The 14833-nt window shown below is 44.6% G+C and overlaps 1 protein-coding gene across 2 annotated transcripts in view; it reads left to right on the top strand.

The window, feature by feature from the left end:
• The window catches only part of LOC121555526 (cytoplasmic FMR1-interacting protein 2), a 48042-nt gene that overhangs the window by 14931 nt on the left and 18278 nt on the right, over positions 1-14833 (top strand). For both annotated transcript variants that reach the window (XM_041869349.2, XM_041869350.2), the window contains exons 5-15: positions 234-335; positions 3658-3839; positions 5501-5597; positions 5702-5830; positions 6833-6937; positions 7160-7248; positions 7699-7936; positions 8189-8341; positions 10187-10326; positions 10689-10836; positions 11037-11190. In XM_041869349.2, coding sequence (XP_041725283.2) covers positions 234-335; positions 3658-3839; positions 5501-5597; positions 5702-5830; positions 6833-6937; positions 7160-7248; positions 7699-7936; positions 8189-8341; positions 10187-10326; positions 10689-10836; positions 11037-11190 — 1537 coding nt within the window. The remainder of the gene's footprint in view (positions 1-233; positions 336-3657; positions 3840-5500; positions 5598-5701; positions 5831-6832; positions 6938-7159; positions 7249-7698; positions 7937-8188; positions 8342-10186; positions 10327-10688; positions 10837-11036; positions 11191-14833) is intronic.

Below are 14833 nucleotides of genomic sequence, written 5' to 3'. Positions count from 1 at the left end.
ATCACAAATCACCCAGAGAAACAGTTACATTTCATTTCACATTTCTCTAGTATAGGCTACTTATCGTATTGAACGTGATAAGTGATCGGTGTGGTTGGTGTTGATCATTTTCGGTTTATCATCCCAGCTCTAGTTAGGGGGATCTGCTCCTAGATCTGTGATACTGGCTAGGGACACTGATGTGGGTTGTTCCAGTGAGCAGGCTGTGTGACGCCGCCCCCTGTGTTCTCCAGGTGAAGTGTAACGAGCAGCCCAACAGGGTGGAGATCTATGAGAAGACAGTGGAGGTGCTGGAACCAGAGGTCACCAAGCTCATGAAGTTCATGTACTTCCAGGTGAGAGACCATTGATGGATTGATAAATAAATAAATAAATTAATTAATTAATAAAATGAATGAACAACCTAATGTATCATATTTGAATTGGAACTCTGTCAGTCAATCATATCCTTGTCCCTTGAATGACGTAATGAAACAAATGCACGAATAAACAAATAAATGAGTCCTAGTACCAGTCAAAAGTTTTAGAACACCTACTCATTCTTTATTTTTACTATTTTCTACATTGTAGAATAATACTGAAGATGTCAAAACTATGAAATAACGCATATGGAATCATGTAGTGACCAAAGAAGTGTTAAACAAATCAAAATATAATTTATATTTGAGATTCTTCAAATAGCCACCCTTTGCCTTGATGACAGCTTTGCACATTCTTGGCATTCTCTCAACCAGCTTCATGAGGTATTCACCTGGAATGCGTTTCAATTAACAGGTGTGCCTTGTTAAAGTTAATTTGTGGAATTTCTTTCCTTCTTAATGGATTTGAGCCAATCAGTTGTGTTGTGACAAGGTAGGGGTGGTATACAGAAGATAGCCCTATTTGGTAGAAGACCAAGTCCATATTATGGCAAGAACAGCTCAAATAAGCAAAAATAAATGACAGTCCATCATTGCGTTAAGACATGAAGGTCAGTCAATCCGAAAAATTTCAAGAACTTCAAAGGTTTCTTCAAGTGTAGTCGGAAAACCATCAAGAGCTATGATGAAACTGGCTCTCATGAGGACCGCCACAGGAAAGGAAGACCCAGAGTTACCTCTGCTGCAGAGGATAAGTTCATTAGAGTTAACTGCACCTCAGATTGCAGCCCAAATAAATGCTTCACAGAGTAACAGACACATCTCAACATCAACTGTTCAGAGGAGACTGCGTGAATCAGGCCTTCATGGTTGAATTGCTGCAAAGAAACCACTACTAAAGGACACCAATAAGAAGAAGAGACCTGCTTGGGCCAAGAAACACGAGCAATGGACGTTAGACCGGTGGAAATCTGTCCTTTGGTCTGATGAGTCCAAATTTGAGATTTTTGGTTCCAAACGCTGTGTCTTTGTGAGACGCAGAGTAGGTGAACGGATGATCTCTGCATGTGTGGTTCCCACCGTGAAGCATGGAGGAGGAGGTGTGATGGCTTGGGGGTGCTTTTCTGGTGACACTGTCAATGATTGATTTAGAATTCAAGGCACACTTAACCAGCATGGCTACCACAGCATTCTGCAGCGATACGCCATCCCATCTGGTTTGCGCTTAGTGGGACTATCATTTGTTTTTCAACAGGACAATGACCCAAAACACACCTCCAGGTTTTGTAAGGGCTATTTGACCAAGGAGAGTGATGGAGTGCTGCATCAGATGACCTGGCTCCACAATCACCCGACCTCAACCCAATTGAGATGGTTTAGGATGAGTTGGACCGCAGAATGAAGGAAAAGCAGCCAACAAGTGCTCAGCATACAGTGGGGAGAACTGCCAGTTTTGCAGGTTTTCCTACTTACAAAGCATGTAGAGGTCTGTAATTTTTATCACAGGTACACTTCAACTGTGAGACGGAATCTAAAACAAAAATCCAGAAAATCACATTGTATGATTTTTAAGTGATTAATTTGCATTTTATTGCATGACATAAGTATTTGATCACCTACCAACCAGTAAGAATTCCGGCTCTCACAGACCTGTTAGTTTTTCTTTAAGAAGCCCTCCTGTTCTCCACTCATTACCTGTATTAACTGCACCTGTTTGAACTCGTTACCTGTATAAAAGACACCTGTCCACACACTCAATCAAACAGACTCCAACCTCTCCACAATGGCCAAGACCAGAGAGCTGTGTAAGGACATCAGGGATAAAATGGTATACCTGCACAAGGCTGGGATGGGCTACAGGACAATAGGCAAGCAGCCTGGTGAGAAGGCAACAACTGTTGGCGCAATTATTAGAAAATGGAAGAAGTTCACGATGACGGACAATCAACCTTGGTCTGGGGCTCCATGCAAGATCTCACCTTGTGGGGCATCAATGATCATGAGGAAGGTGAGGGATCAGCCCAGAACTACACGGCAGGACCTGGTCAATGACCTGAAGAGAGCTGGGACCACAGTCTCAAAGAAAACCATTAGTAACACACTACGCCGTCATGGATTAAAATCCTGCAGCGCACGCAAGGTCCCCCTGCTCAAGCCAGCGCATGTCCAGGCCCATCTGAAGTTTGCCAATGACCATCTGGATGATCCAGAGGAGGAATGGGAGAAGGTCATGTGGTCTGATGAGACAAAAATAGAGCTTTTTGGTCTAAACTCCACTCGCCGTGTTTGGAGGAATAAGAAGGATGAGTACAACCCCAAGAACACCATCCCAACCGTGAAGCATGGAGGTGGAAACATCATTCTTTGGGGATGCTTTTCTGCAAAGGGGACAGGACGACTGCACCGTATTGAGGGGAGGATGGATGGGGCCATGTATCGCGAGATCTTGGCCAACAACCTCCTTCCCTCAGTAAGAGCATTGAAGATGGGTCGTGGCTGGGTCTTCCAGCATGACAATGACCCGAATCACACAGCCAGGGCAACTAAGGAGTGGCTCCGTAAGAAGCATCTCAAGGTCCTGGAGTGGCCTAGCCAGTCTCCAGACCTGAACCCAATAGAAAATCTTTGGAGGGAGCTGAAAGTCCGTATTGCCCAGCGACAGCCCCGAAACCTGAAGGATTTGGAGAAGGTCTGTATGGAGGAGTGGGCCAAAATCCCTGCTGCAGTGTGTGCGAACCAGGTCAAGACCTACAGGAAACGTATGATCTCTGTAATTGCAAACAAAGGTTTCTGTACCAAATATTAAGTTCTGCTTTTCTGATGTATCAAATACTTATGTCATGCAATAAAATGCAAATTAATTACTTTAAAATCATACAATGTGATTTTCTGGATTTTTTTTACCTATGATAAAAATTACAGACCTCTACATGCTTTGTAAGTAGGAAAACCTGCAAAATCAGCAGTGTATCAAATACTTGTTCTCCCCACTGTATGTGGGAACTTCTTCAAGACTGTTGGAAAACCATTCCACATGAAGCTGGTTGAGAGAATGCCAAGAGTGTGCAAAGCTGTCATCAAGGCAAAGGGTGGCTACTTTGAAGAATCTCAAATATAAAATATATTTGTTTAACACTTCTTTGGTTACTACATGATTCCATATGTGTTATCAATGTAGAAAATAGTACAAATAAAGAAAAACCCTGGAATGAGTAGCTGTGTCCAAACTTTTGACTGGTACTGTATCTGAGACCTCTTCTCTCTCTGTTTTCGCCTTTTCCCCTGTCCTCTCCTGCAGCGTAAGGCCATCGAGCGTTTCTGCGGGGAGGTGAAGCGTCTGTGCCACGCTGAGCGGAGGAAAGATTTTGTTTCTGAAGCCTACCTCCTCACCCTGGGCAAGTTCATCAACATGTTCGCTGTGCTCGATGAACTCAAGAACATGAAGTGCAGCGTCAAGAACGACCACTCTGCCTATAAAAGGTACAGAGGGAAGACAGACACAATATCAAATCAAATCAAATGAAATTGTATTTGCCTCATGCGCCGAATACAACAGGTGTAGACATTACAGTGAAATGCTTACTTACAAGCCCTTAACCAACAATGCAGTTTTTTAAAGAAACATTTAAAATTTAAAAAAGTGTTAATTATAGAAAAATAAAAAATAAAAGCAAATAACTAAAGAGCAGCAGTCAAAATAAATTATCAGTAGGTAGGCTATATACAGTGGGGTACCAGTACAGAGTCAATGTGCGGGGGCACTGGCTTGTCGAGGTAATTGAGGTCATATGTACATGTGGGTAGAGTTAAAGTGACTATGCATAATTAATAAACAGAGTAGCAGCAGCGTAAAAGAGGGGGATGGGGTGGGGTGGGGGGGCAGTGCAAATAGTCCGGGTAGCCATGATTAGCTGTTCAGGAGTCTTATGGCTTGGGGGTAGAAGCTGTTGAGCAGCCTTTTGGACCTAGACTTGGCGCTCCGGTACCGCTTGCCGTGCGGTAGGAGAGAGAACAGTCTATGACGAGGGTGGCTTGAGTCTTTGAAAATGTTTAGGGCCTTCCTCTGACACCGCCTGGTATAGAGGTCCTGGAAGGCAGGAAGCTTGGCCCCAGTGATGTACTGGGCCGTACGCACTACCCTCTGTAGTACCTTGCGGTCGGAGGCGGAGCAGTTGCCATACCAGGCGGTGATGCAACCAGTCAGGATGCTCTCGATGGTGCAGCTGTAGAACTTTTTGAGGATCTGAGGACCCATGCCAAATCTTTTCAGTCTCCTGAGGGGGAATAGGTTTTGTTGTGCCCTCTTCATGACTGTCTTGGTGTGTTTGGACCATGATAGTTGGTTGGTGATGTGGACACTAAGGAACTTGAAGCTCTCAACCTGTTCCACTACAGCCCTATCGATGAGAATGGGGGCGTGCTCAGTCCTCTTTTTTTTCCACAATCATCTCCTTTGTCTTGATCATGTTGAGGGAGAGGTTGTTATCCTGGCACCACACGGCCAGGTCTCTGACCTCCTCCCTATAGGCTGTCTCATCGTTGTCGGTGATCAGGCCTACCACTGTTGTGTTGTCGGCAAACTTAATGATGGTGCTGGAGTCGTGCCTGGCCATGCAGTCATGGGTGAACAGGGAGTACAGGAGGGGACTGAGCACGCACCCCTGAGGGGCCCCAATATGGGGGTGTGTCTCAATAGCCTGCAGTGGCTTCCTCTCCCTATCACCTCTCCTTCACCTGCACTGATCCTGAAAACACAGGATAGGGGAAAGCAGTGTAGTAGAGGCTAAGGGGAATTTGCTTTCACCTTGTTCCTTCACATTAGCTCAAATGATGGAAAAGTGACAGAGTGAAGGGCCAATTAAAGCACTATTGAGATGCACCCAATTGACTCATGTAAAACCGAAGCTGTGAGGTGCTGCTACAGAATTAGTTCTGTGGTATTATTTGTGTTTGTCAACTATTGAGGAAGTTGATTAAACCGTTCCAACGTTTCTGCAACTTCCTCCCCCTAACAAGCAACGTTTCAAATGGTCTACCTCTTGTGGCTTTGAGTCAGTGACTCTTATCACAGAGACATTTTAAACCAGAAGCTGTGTGGTGTGGCTACAGCATTAGATCTGTGGGATTATTTGTGTCTTCAGGGCAGCTCAGTTCCTGAGGAAGATGGCCGACCCTCAGTCCATCCAGGAGTCACAGAACCTCTCCATGTTCCTAGCCAATCACAACCGGATCACTCAGGTGTGTGTTGTGTGTGTGTGTGTTGTGTGTGTGTGTTGTGTTGTGTGTGTGTGTTTTGTGTGTGTGTGCAGTAGCATAAATGGTGTGTATATTTCCCTCTGTAGTGTCTGCAGCAGCAGTTGGAGGTGATTCCTGGCTATGAGGAGTTGTTAGCAGACATCGTCAACATCAGTGTTGATTACTATGAGAACAAGATGTACCTGACGCCCAGCGAGAAACACATGCTGCTCAAGGTAATCGCCTCGTCTAGCTCTCTCTTACCTGCCTTTCTCTAGATACCTGTCTCTGTCTGGATCTTAACTCCTTCTTTCTCTAGATACCTGTCTCTGTCTGGATCTCAACTCTTTCTGTCTCTAGATACCTGTCTCTGTCTGGATCTTAACTCCTTCTTTCTCTAGATATCTGTCTCTGTCTGGATCTTAACTACCTTCTTTCTCTAGATACCTGTCTCTGTCTGGATCTCAACTACCTTCATTCTCTAGATACCTGTCTCTGTCTGGATCTCAACTACCTTCATTCTCTAGATACCTGTCTCTGTCTGGATCTTAACTACCTTCTTTCTCTAGATACCTGTCTCTGTCTGGATCTTAACTACCTTCTTTCTCTAGATACCTGTCTCTGTCTGGATCTTAACTCCTTATTTCTCTAGATACCTGTCTCTATCTGGATCTTAACTACCTTCTTTCTCTAGATACCTGTCTCTGTCTGGATCTCAACTACCTTCATTCTCTAGATACCTGTCTCTGTCTGGATCTCAACTACCTTCATTCTCTAGATACCTGTCTCTGTCTGGATCTCAACTACCTTCATTCTCTAGATACCTGTCTCTGTCTGGATCTCAACTACCTTCATTCTCTAGATACCTGTCTCTGTCTGGATCTCAACTACCTTCATTCTCTAGATACCTGTCTCTGTCTGGATCTCAACTACCTTCTTTCTCTAGATACCTGTCTCTGTCTGGATCTTAACTCCTTCTTTCTCTAGATACCTGTCTCTGTCTGGATCTTAACTACCTTCTTTCTCTAGATACCTGTCTCTGTCTGGATCTTAACTACCTTCTTTCTCTAGATACCTGTCTCTGTCTGGAACTTAAAATGCTAATAGCCTCCTTACTCCTGCTAACTAGTCCTCAACTGTAGCTTCCAGTAGTGTTCAGAATATGTAGAGTTATTTCTGAATGTCCATCAAATATCATTGATCCAGCTTTGTGTAATATCACCCTGTGTGTGTGTCAGGTGATGGGTTTCGGTCTCTATCTGATGGACGGTAACGTCAGTAACATCTACAAACTAGACGCCAAGAAGAGGATCAACCTGGGAAAGATCGACAAGTTCTTCAAGGTCAGTGTGTTTGTGTGTGTGTGTGTGTATGTGTGTGTGTGTGTGTGTGTGTGTGTGTGTGTGTGTGTGTGTGTGTGTGTTTTGTGCTCCACACCAAAACAGCCATCTAACTTTTCCTTGTGGCCCCGTCTGTACTTCCACACCAATATGATATTCTTCGATCACACTCCTATCCTGACTGAAGCCCTTTCTCTGTGTGTGTGTCTTGTTTGACCCATTCAGCTCCAGGTGGTGCCTCTGTTTGGAGACATGCAGATAGAACTGTCACGCTACATAGAGACCAGTGCTCACTATGAGGAAAACAAGTCTAAGTAAGAACATCATCCATCTTTAAACTCACAAACTCTGAAAACTCATAAACTCAGACCTCTAACAAGTCCTGAACCCCAGCCCCTAACCCACAGGTGTAAAACTCAACCCCCTTCACCTAACCCACAGGTGTCAAACTCAATCCCAGCCCCTAACCCACAGGTGTCAAACTCATTCCACAGAGGGCCGAGTGTCTGCGGGTTTTCACTCCTCCCTTGTACTTGATTGATGAATTAAGGTCACTGATTAGTAAGGAACTTAAGGTCTTAATTGGACACAAATTTAAAGGAAATAGCAAAAACCAGCATACACTCGGCCCTCCATGGAATGAGTTTGACACCCCTCCCCTAACCCCTGACTGTCCTATAGGTGGACGTGTACCCGGAGCTCCATCTCTGCCCAGTACAACCTGTGTGAACCCTGACCTCTAACCTCTGACCTCTCTCCTACAGGTGGACGTGTACCCAGAGCTCCATCTCTCCCCAGTACAACCTGTGTGAGCAGATGGTTCAGATTCGTGACGACCACATCCGGTTCATCTCTGAGCTGGCTCGCTACAGTAACAGTGAGGTAGTGACCGGGTCAGGCCTGGACAGTCAGAAGTCAGACGAGGAGTACAGGGAACTGTTTGACCTGGCACTCAGAGGGTTACAGCTGCTGTCCAAGTGGAGCACACACGTCATGGAAGTGGTGAGTAGGGAAACGGGTGTGTGTGTGTGTGTGTGTGTGTGTGTGTGTGTGTGTGTGTGTGTGTGTGTGTGTGTGTGTGTGTGTGTGTGTGTGTGTGTGTGCGTGTTTATGTCAAAGAAGGGGCAGTGTGTAGTCCGTGCTTGGTCCCATACATTTTCTTTTGTAATCAGTTATTTTAATTAATTAAGTGATTCTATTTCTACCTGGTCCTGTGATTTTCAGTTTCCTCTGACACCATATTCTCTCCCTCAGTACTCATGGAAGTTGGTCCACCCGACAGATAAGTTCTGTAACAAGGACTGTCCCGGCACAGCGGAGGAGTATGAGAGAGCTACACGTTACAACTACACCTCAGAGGAGAAGTTTGCCCTGGTCGAGGTCATCGCCATGATCAAGGGGCTGCAGGTCAGAAACACATACTGTACTTACACAGAGCTTTGTCATGACATCGTTGGGAAGCTTACAGAATAGTAACATACAGTGGTTTGCGAAGGTATTCACCCCTCTTGGCATTTTTCCTATTTTGTTGCCTTACAACCTGGAATTAAAATGGATTTTTTTTGGGTTTGTATCATTTGATTTACACAACATGCCTACCACTTTGAAGATGCAAAATATGTTTTATTGTGAAACAAACAAGAAATAAGACAAAAAACTGAAAAGTTGAGCGTGCATAACTATTCACCCCAGCAATCTTTAAGTCATACCACAGATTCTCAATTGGATTGAGGTCTGGGCTTTGACTAGGCCATTCCAAGACATTTAAATGTAATCCCCTTAAACCACTCGAGTGTTGCTTTAGCAGCATGCTTAGGGTCATTGTCCTGCTGGAAGGTGAACCTCCGTCCCAGACTCAAATCCCTGGAAGACTGAAACAGGTTTCCCTCAAGAATTTCCCTGTATTTAGCGCCATTCATCATTCCTTCAATTCTGACCAGTTTCCCAGTCCCTGCCGATGAAAAACATCCCCACAGCATGATGCTGCCACCACCATGCTTCACTGTGGGGATGGTGTTCTCGGGGTGATTAGAGGTGTTGGGTTTGCGCCAGACATAGCGTTTTCCTTGATGGCCCAAAAGGTCAATTTTAGTCTCATCTGACCAGAGTACCTTCTTCCATATGTTTGGGGAGTCTCCCACATGCCTTTTGGCGAACACCAAACGTGTTTGCTTATTTTTTTCTTAAAGCAATGGCATCCGTGGGATGTTCAAAGTTTCAGATATTTTTTTATAACCCAACCCTGATCTGTACTTCTCCACAACTTTGTCCTTGACCTGTTTGGAGAGCTCCTTTGTCTTCATGGTGCCGCTTGTTTGGTGGTGCCCCTTGCTTAGTGGTGTTGCAGACTCTGGAGCCATTCAGAACAGGTGTATATATACTGAGATCATGTGACAGATCATGTTACACTTAGATTGCACACAGGTGGACTTTATTTAACTAATTCTGTGACTTCTGAAGGTAATTGGTTGCACCAGATCTTATTTAGGGGCTTCATAGCAAAGGGGGTGAATACATATGCACGCACCACTTTTCCGTTATTTATTTTTTGATTTTTTGGAAATAAGTTATTTTTATAATTTCACTTCACCAATTTGGACTATTTTGTGTATGTCCATTGCATGAAATCCAAATAAAGATAAATTTAAATTACAGGTTGTAATGCAACAAAATAGGAGAAACGCCAAGGGGGATGAATACTTTGGCAAGGCACTGTCGCATAATTTCACCACTGTGGGTCTTGATTGAAATGTGGCAACATTGGTGGTGGTGATGATGGTGGTATCTGTCACGATCGTCATAATGAGTGGACCAAGGCGCAGCGTGATATGCGTACATCTTTTTAATAGTGTACTGGCAACACGATACAAAATACAAAACAACCAAACGAAACGTGAAGTCCTCGGTTAACAACACAAACCAACACGGAACACGATCCCACAAAACACAAGTGCACAACAGGCTGCCTAAGTATGGTTCCCAATCAGAGACAACAAGCAACAGCTGATTCTCGTTGCCTCTGATTGAGAACCACCCCGGCCAACCTAGAAAACACATGAACTAGAAACTGAACATAGAACACAAAACATAGACCCTACACACCCTGGCTCAACATATAAGAGTCCCCAGAGCCAGGGCGTGACAGTATCTGTGTTGTAGGTGTTGATGTTGATGATGATGATGATGATGGTATCTGTGTTGTAGGTGTTGATGTTGATGATGATGATGATGATGATGGTATCTGTGTTGTAGGTGTTGATGGGTCGTATGGAGAGCGTATTCAACCAGGCCATAAGGAACACCATCTATGCAGCCCTGCAGGACTTTGCCCAGATGACCCTCAGAGAGCCTCTACGTCAGGCCGTACGCAAGAAGAAGAACGTTCTCATCAGGTAACAAACTGATGCCTGCACTCATTCTTGTTTAACTATTAACACATTTCAGGCAAGAGAACCTCCTAAGATGTACTGTAACATCTTATTTTCTAGGTGGTCTTGATAAAAAACACCTTGAAAAAAAGGCTAAAGTCCCCTCAAAGGCTCATGTGTGCATACGGCACAATTCTCACTGTTTGCTAGACAGAAGAACCATGGACCTTTCATAGTCAGCTAGATGGCGTCCTAAATGGCACCATATCCCCCATAGGCCCTGGTCTAAAGTAGTGCACTATATAGGGAATAGTGTACCATTTGTGACACACGGATAGTCATTCCCTATGATGCTGATTATCTGATAACCCTCTGTCTCTCTCTAGTGTCCTGCAGGCAATCCGTAAGACCATCTGTGACTGGGAGGGGGCTCGGGAGCCTCCCAATGACCCCTGTCTCAGGGGGGAGAAGGACCCCAAAGGAGGGTTCGACATCAAGGTGCCCCGCAGAGCTGTGGGACCCTCAAGCACACAGGTACACCAGGAGAGAGAGAGAGCGGCAGGGAGAGAGGGGTAACAGAGGGCTAGGGGAATTAGGAAGAGGGGATGGAATAGACTGATGTTGCTCAGGGATAGAGGCAGGCTGTAGGGACAGGATCAAGTACAGGGACTTTGTAGGGGAATGGAAAGAATATCAAGTATTATTTTGTCGTTTCTCTCTCTCTCCCTCCCTAGCTGTACATGGTTCGTACCATGCTGGAGTCGTTGATAGCCGATAAGAGTGGTTCTAAGAAGACTCTACGCAGCAGTCTGGACGGACCAATAGTACTGGCTATAGAAGACTTCCACAAACACTCCTTCTTCTTCACACACCTGCTCAACTTCAGCGGTATGTACACTCACACACACACACAGTCTTGTACAGCTAACCTTGTGGGGACACACAATTCAGTCCCATTCAAAATCCTATTTTCCTAAACCCCTAACCCTAAACCTAATCCTAACCTGTACTCTTACCTTAACCCAAAAACCTAACCTTAACCCTAAACCTAACCCTAACCTGTACTCTTACCTTAACCCAAAAACCTAACCTTAACCCTAACCCTAACCTTAACCCTAAACCTAACCCTAGCTCTTAGCTGTAACCCTTAACGTAATTGTAACCCTAACCTTAACCCTAAACCCCCTAGAAATAGCATTTCACCTGGTGTTTGTTTACTATTCTTGTGGGGACTTCTGGTACACACACACACACACACACACACACACACACACACACACACACACGGTCATGCTTCCTTACAATACCACCCTCAATCATTTGATCACCATCAATCCTCACCTTCTTCATCTTTTTTGCTTTCCTTCCCCTCCCATCCTGTAATGATATCATGTTATTAACCTCCTGTAATGATATCATGTTATTGACCTGTAATAATATCATGTTATTGACCTCCTGTAATAATATCATGTTATTAACCTCCTGTAATGATATCATGTTATTGACCTCCTGTAATAATATCATGTTATTGACCTCCTGTAATAATGTTATTCACCTCCCGTCCTGTAATAATATCATGTTATTGACCTCCTGTAATAATATCATGTTATTCACCTCCCATCCTGTAATAATATCATGTTATTCACCTCCCGTCCCGTAGAGGTGCTGCATCACTGCTGTTACTACCTGTTTAACACCCTAAAGTCTGTCTAATTAGCATAATAAAAAAATCCCCATAAAAATCTTTCAGTTTAAGTTAGAGATATTTTTTTGCATTGGATGCGTCTCAATCCACCACATCTGCCTATGTCGCAATTCCGCATCTGCGGTGAAAGGTAACAGAGCCAGAGCGGTGTTTGTTAGACCATGAGACATCCCCAAAATCTGTCTTCTCACAAAACCATCTGTAGCGCCCGAACGGTTTTGGCCTACGACCTCCACAAGTTTCAGGAGACTCGTCTGAAGTCAGTAGAGCCGATCTGCCAACTTCTGTCTGTAGCGTCTGAACCGTTTGGGCTATACACTAATATGGCGAGACTCTCACGAACATGTACATATCGGTTGTTTTGCTCGAGGACGCCCACAGTCCTCACAAGACTCGTCTGAAGGTCTGAAGGTCTCCCGGTTCCAGTTGAGAAAATGAATGGAACTATATATGGAGACTGTTTTAATGCCCAAAATATGAGGTTAAACACATGTAAAATATATACAGTGAGGGAAAAAAGTATTTGATCCCCTGCTGATTTTGTACGTTTACCCACTGACAAAGACATGATCAATCTATAATTTTAATGGTAGGTTTATTTGAACAGTGAGAGACAGAATAACAACAAAACAATCCAGAAAAACGTTTGCATTTTAATGAGGGAAATAAGTATTTGACCCCTCTGCAAAACATGACTTAGTACTTGGTGGCAAAACCCTTGTTGGCAATCACAGAGGTCAGACGTTTCTTGTAGTTGGCCACCAGGTTTGCACACATCTCAGGAGGGATTTTGTCCCACTCCTCTTTGCAGATCTTCTCCAAGTCATTAAGGTTTCGAGGCTGACGTTTGGCAACTCTAACCTTCAGCACCCTCCACTGATTTTCTATGGGATTAAGGTCTGGAGACTGACTAGGCCACTCCAGGACCTTAATGTGCTTCTTCTTGAGCCACTCCTTTGTTGCCTTGGCCGTGTGTTTTGGGTCATTGTCATGCTGGAATACCCATCCACTACCCATTTTCAATGCCCTGGCTGAGGGAAGGAGGTTCTCACCCAAGATTTGACGGTACATGGCCCCGTCCATCGTCCCTTTGATGCAGTGAAGTTGTCCACCCCCAAAGCATAATGTTTCCACCTCCATGTTTGACAGTGGGGATGGTGTTCTTGGGGTCATAGGCAGCATTCTTCCTCCTCCAAACACGGCGACTTGAGTTGATGCCAAAGAGCTCCATTTTGATCTCATCTGACCACAACACTTTCACCCAGTTCTCCTCTGAATCATTCAGATGTTCATTGGCAAACTTCAGACGGGCACGTATATGTGCTTTCTTGAGCAGGGGGACCTTGCGGGTGCTGCAGGATTTCAGTCCTTCACGGCGTAGTGTGTTACCAATTGTTTTCTTGGTGACTATGGTCCCAGCTGCCTTGAGATCATTGACAAGATCCTCCCGTGTAGTTCTGGGCTGATTCCTCACCTTTCTCATGATCATTGCAACTCCACGAGGTGAGATCTTGCATGGAGCCCCAGGCAGAGGGAGATTGACAGTTATTTTGTGTTTCTTCCATTTGCGAATAATCACACCAACCGTTGTCACCTTCTCACCAAGCTGCTTGGCGATGGTCTTGTAGCCCATTCCAGCCTTGTGTAGGTCTACAATCTTGTCCCTGACATCCTTGGAGAGCTCTTTGGTCTTGGCCATGGTGGAGAGTTTGGAATCTGATTGATTGATTGCTTCTGTGGACAGGTGTCTTTTATACAGGTAACAAGCTGAGATTAGGAGCACTCCCTTTAAGAGTGTGCTCCTAATCTCAGCTCGTTACCTGTATAAAAGACACCTGGGAGCCAGAAATCTTTTTGATTGAGAGGGGGTCAAATACTTATTTCCCTCATTAAAATGCAAATCAATTTATAACATTTTTGACATGCGTTTTTCTGGATTTTTTGTTGTTATTCTGTCTCTCACTGTTCAAATAAACCTACCATTAAAATTATAGACTGATCATTTATTTGTCAGTGGGCAAACATACAAAATCAGCAGGGGATCAAATACTTTTTTCCTTCACTGTATTTATATATATATATTGTGATGTCACGAGAGGCTGTGTCCTGGAGGGACGTTACATCCCCCTGAGGTGGCTGCAAACCCAGACAGCTATGGCTCCATCTGCTGGTATGGTCGGGAACTCCACCCCTCTATGGCCAATCTTCCCACGCAGCTGAAACAAATGAGGGGCTGATGAGCGGAAGGTTTGGGAAGGGAAGAGACACAGTCTCCAACCTGGGCTCTCTGGAGAACAAGAGTGCTGCACGTCCACTTCCATGAGGAATATAAGGATTTGGAGATACTTACCTTTGGGAAATACTCACCGTTGGATATATGCACCTGTGGAAATACGTGAGAGACATTTGGAAGGACTTTTTTGCTGGGTTGGCCACTAGCTGCAACGTGGACTACAGTAAGGCTGGGGAAAAGTTATCTGAGCGAGTGAGAATTATGATTTTGGATGTGGAAGAGACATCCCTGAACTGTTAACCCTTAAAGAGCCACAAGAGAACAGAATTTTGTTATATTTTCGTTAATTTCCCAAGACCTATAATAAAATCCTTGTTTTGTTTGAACCTTGTCTCCTTGCACTACTTGAGCAATCCCGCTGAAAGCTGTGTAGCCTCTCGTGACGTCACAGATGGTGGAGAATACGGGCACGCTCAAGCGTTAATAGTGCATGTCAGAGGAGGATACCGAAGGTTTGATCACCCAGTTTTCCAGGTTGGCCGTAGGCTCCCCGCCGACTGAAATGGAGGACATATTGAAAGCCCTTGTTGCTG

The sequence above is a fragment of the Coregonus clupeaformis genome, unplaced genomic scaffold (genome assembly GCF_020615455.1).
Source record: "Coregonus clupeaformis isolate EN_2021a unplaced genomic scaffold, ASM2061545v1 scaf0026, whole genome shotgun sequence".
Classification (NCBI taxonomy): domain Eukaryota; kingdom Metazoa; phylum Chordata; class Actinopteri; order Salmoniformes; family Salmonidae; genus Coregonus; species Coregonus clupeaformis.
Note: the sequence above shows the minus strand (reverse complement) of the source record. Positions and strands in the feature narration are given on the sequence as shown.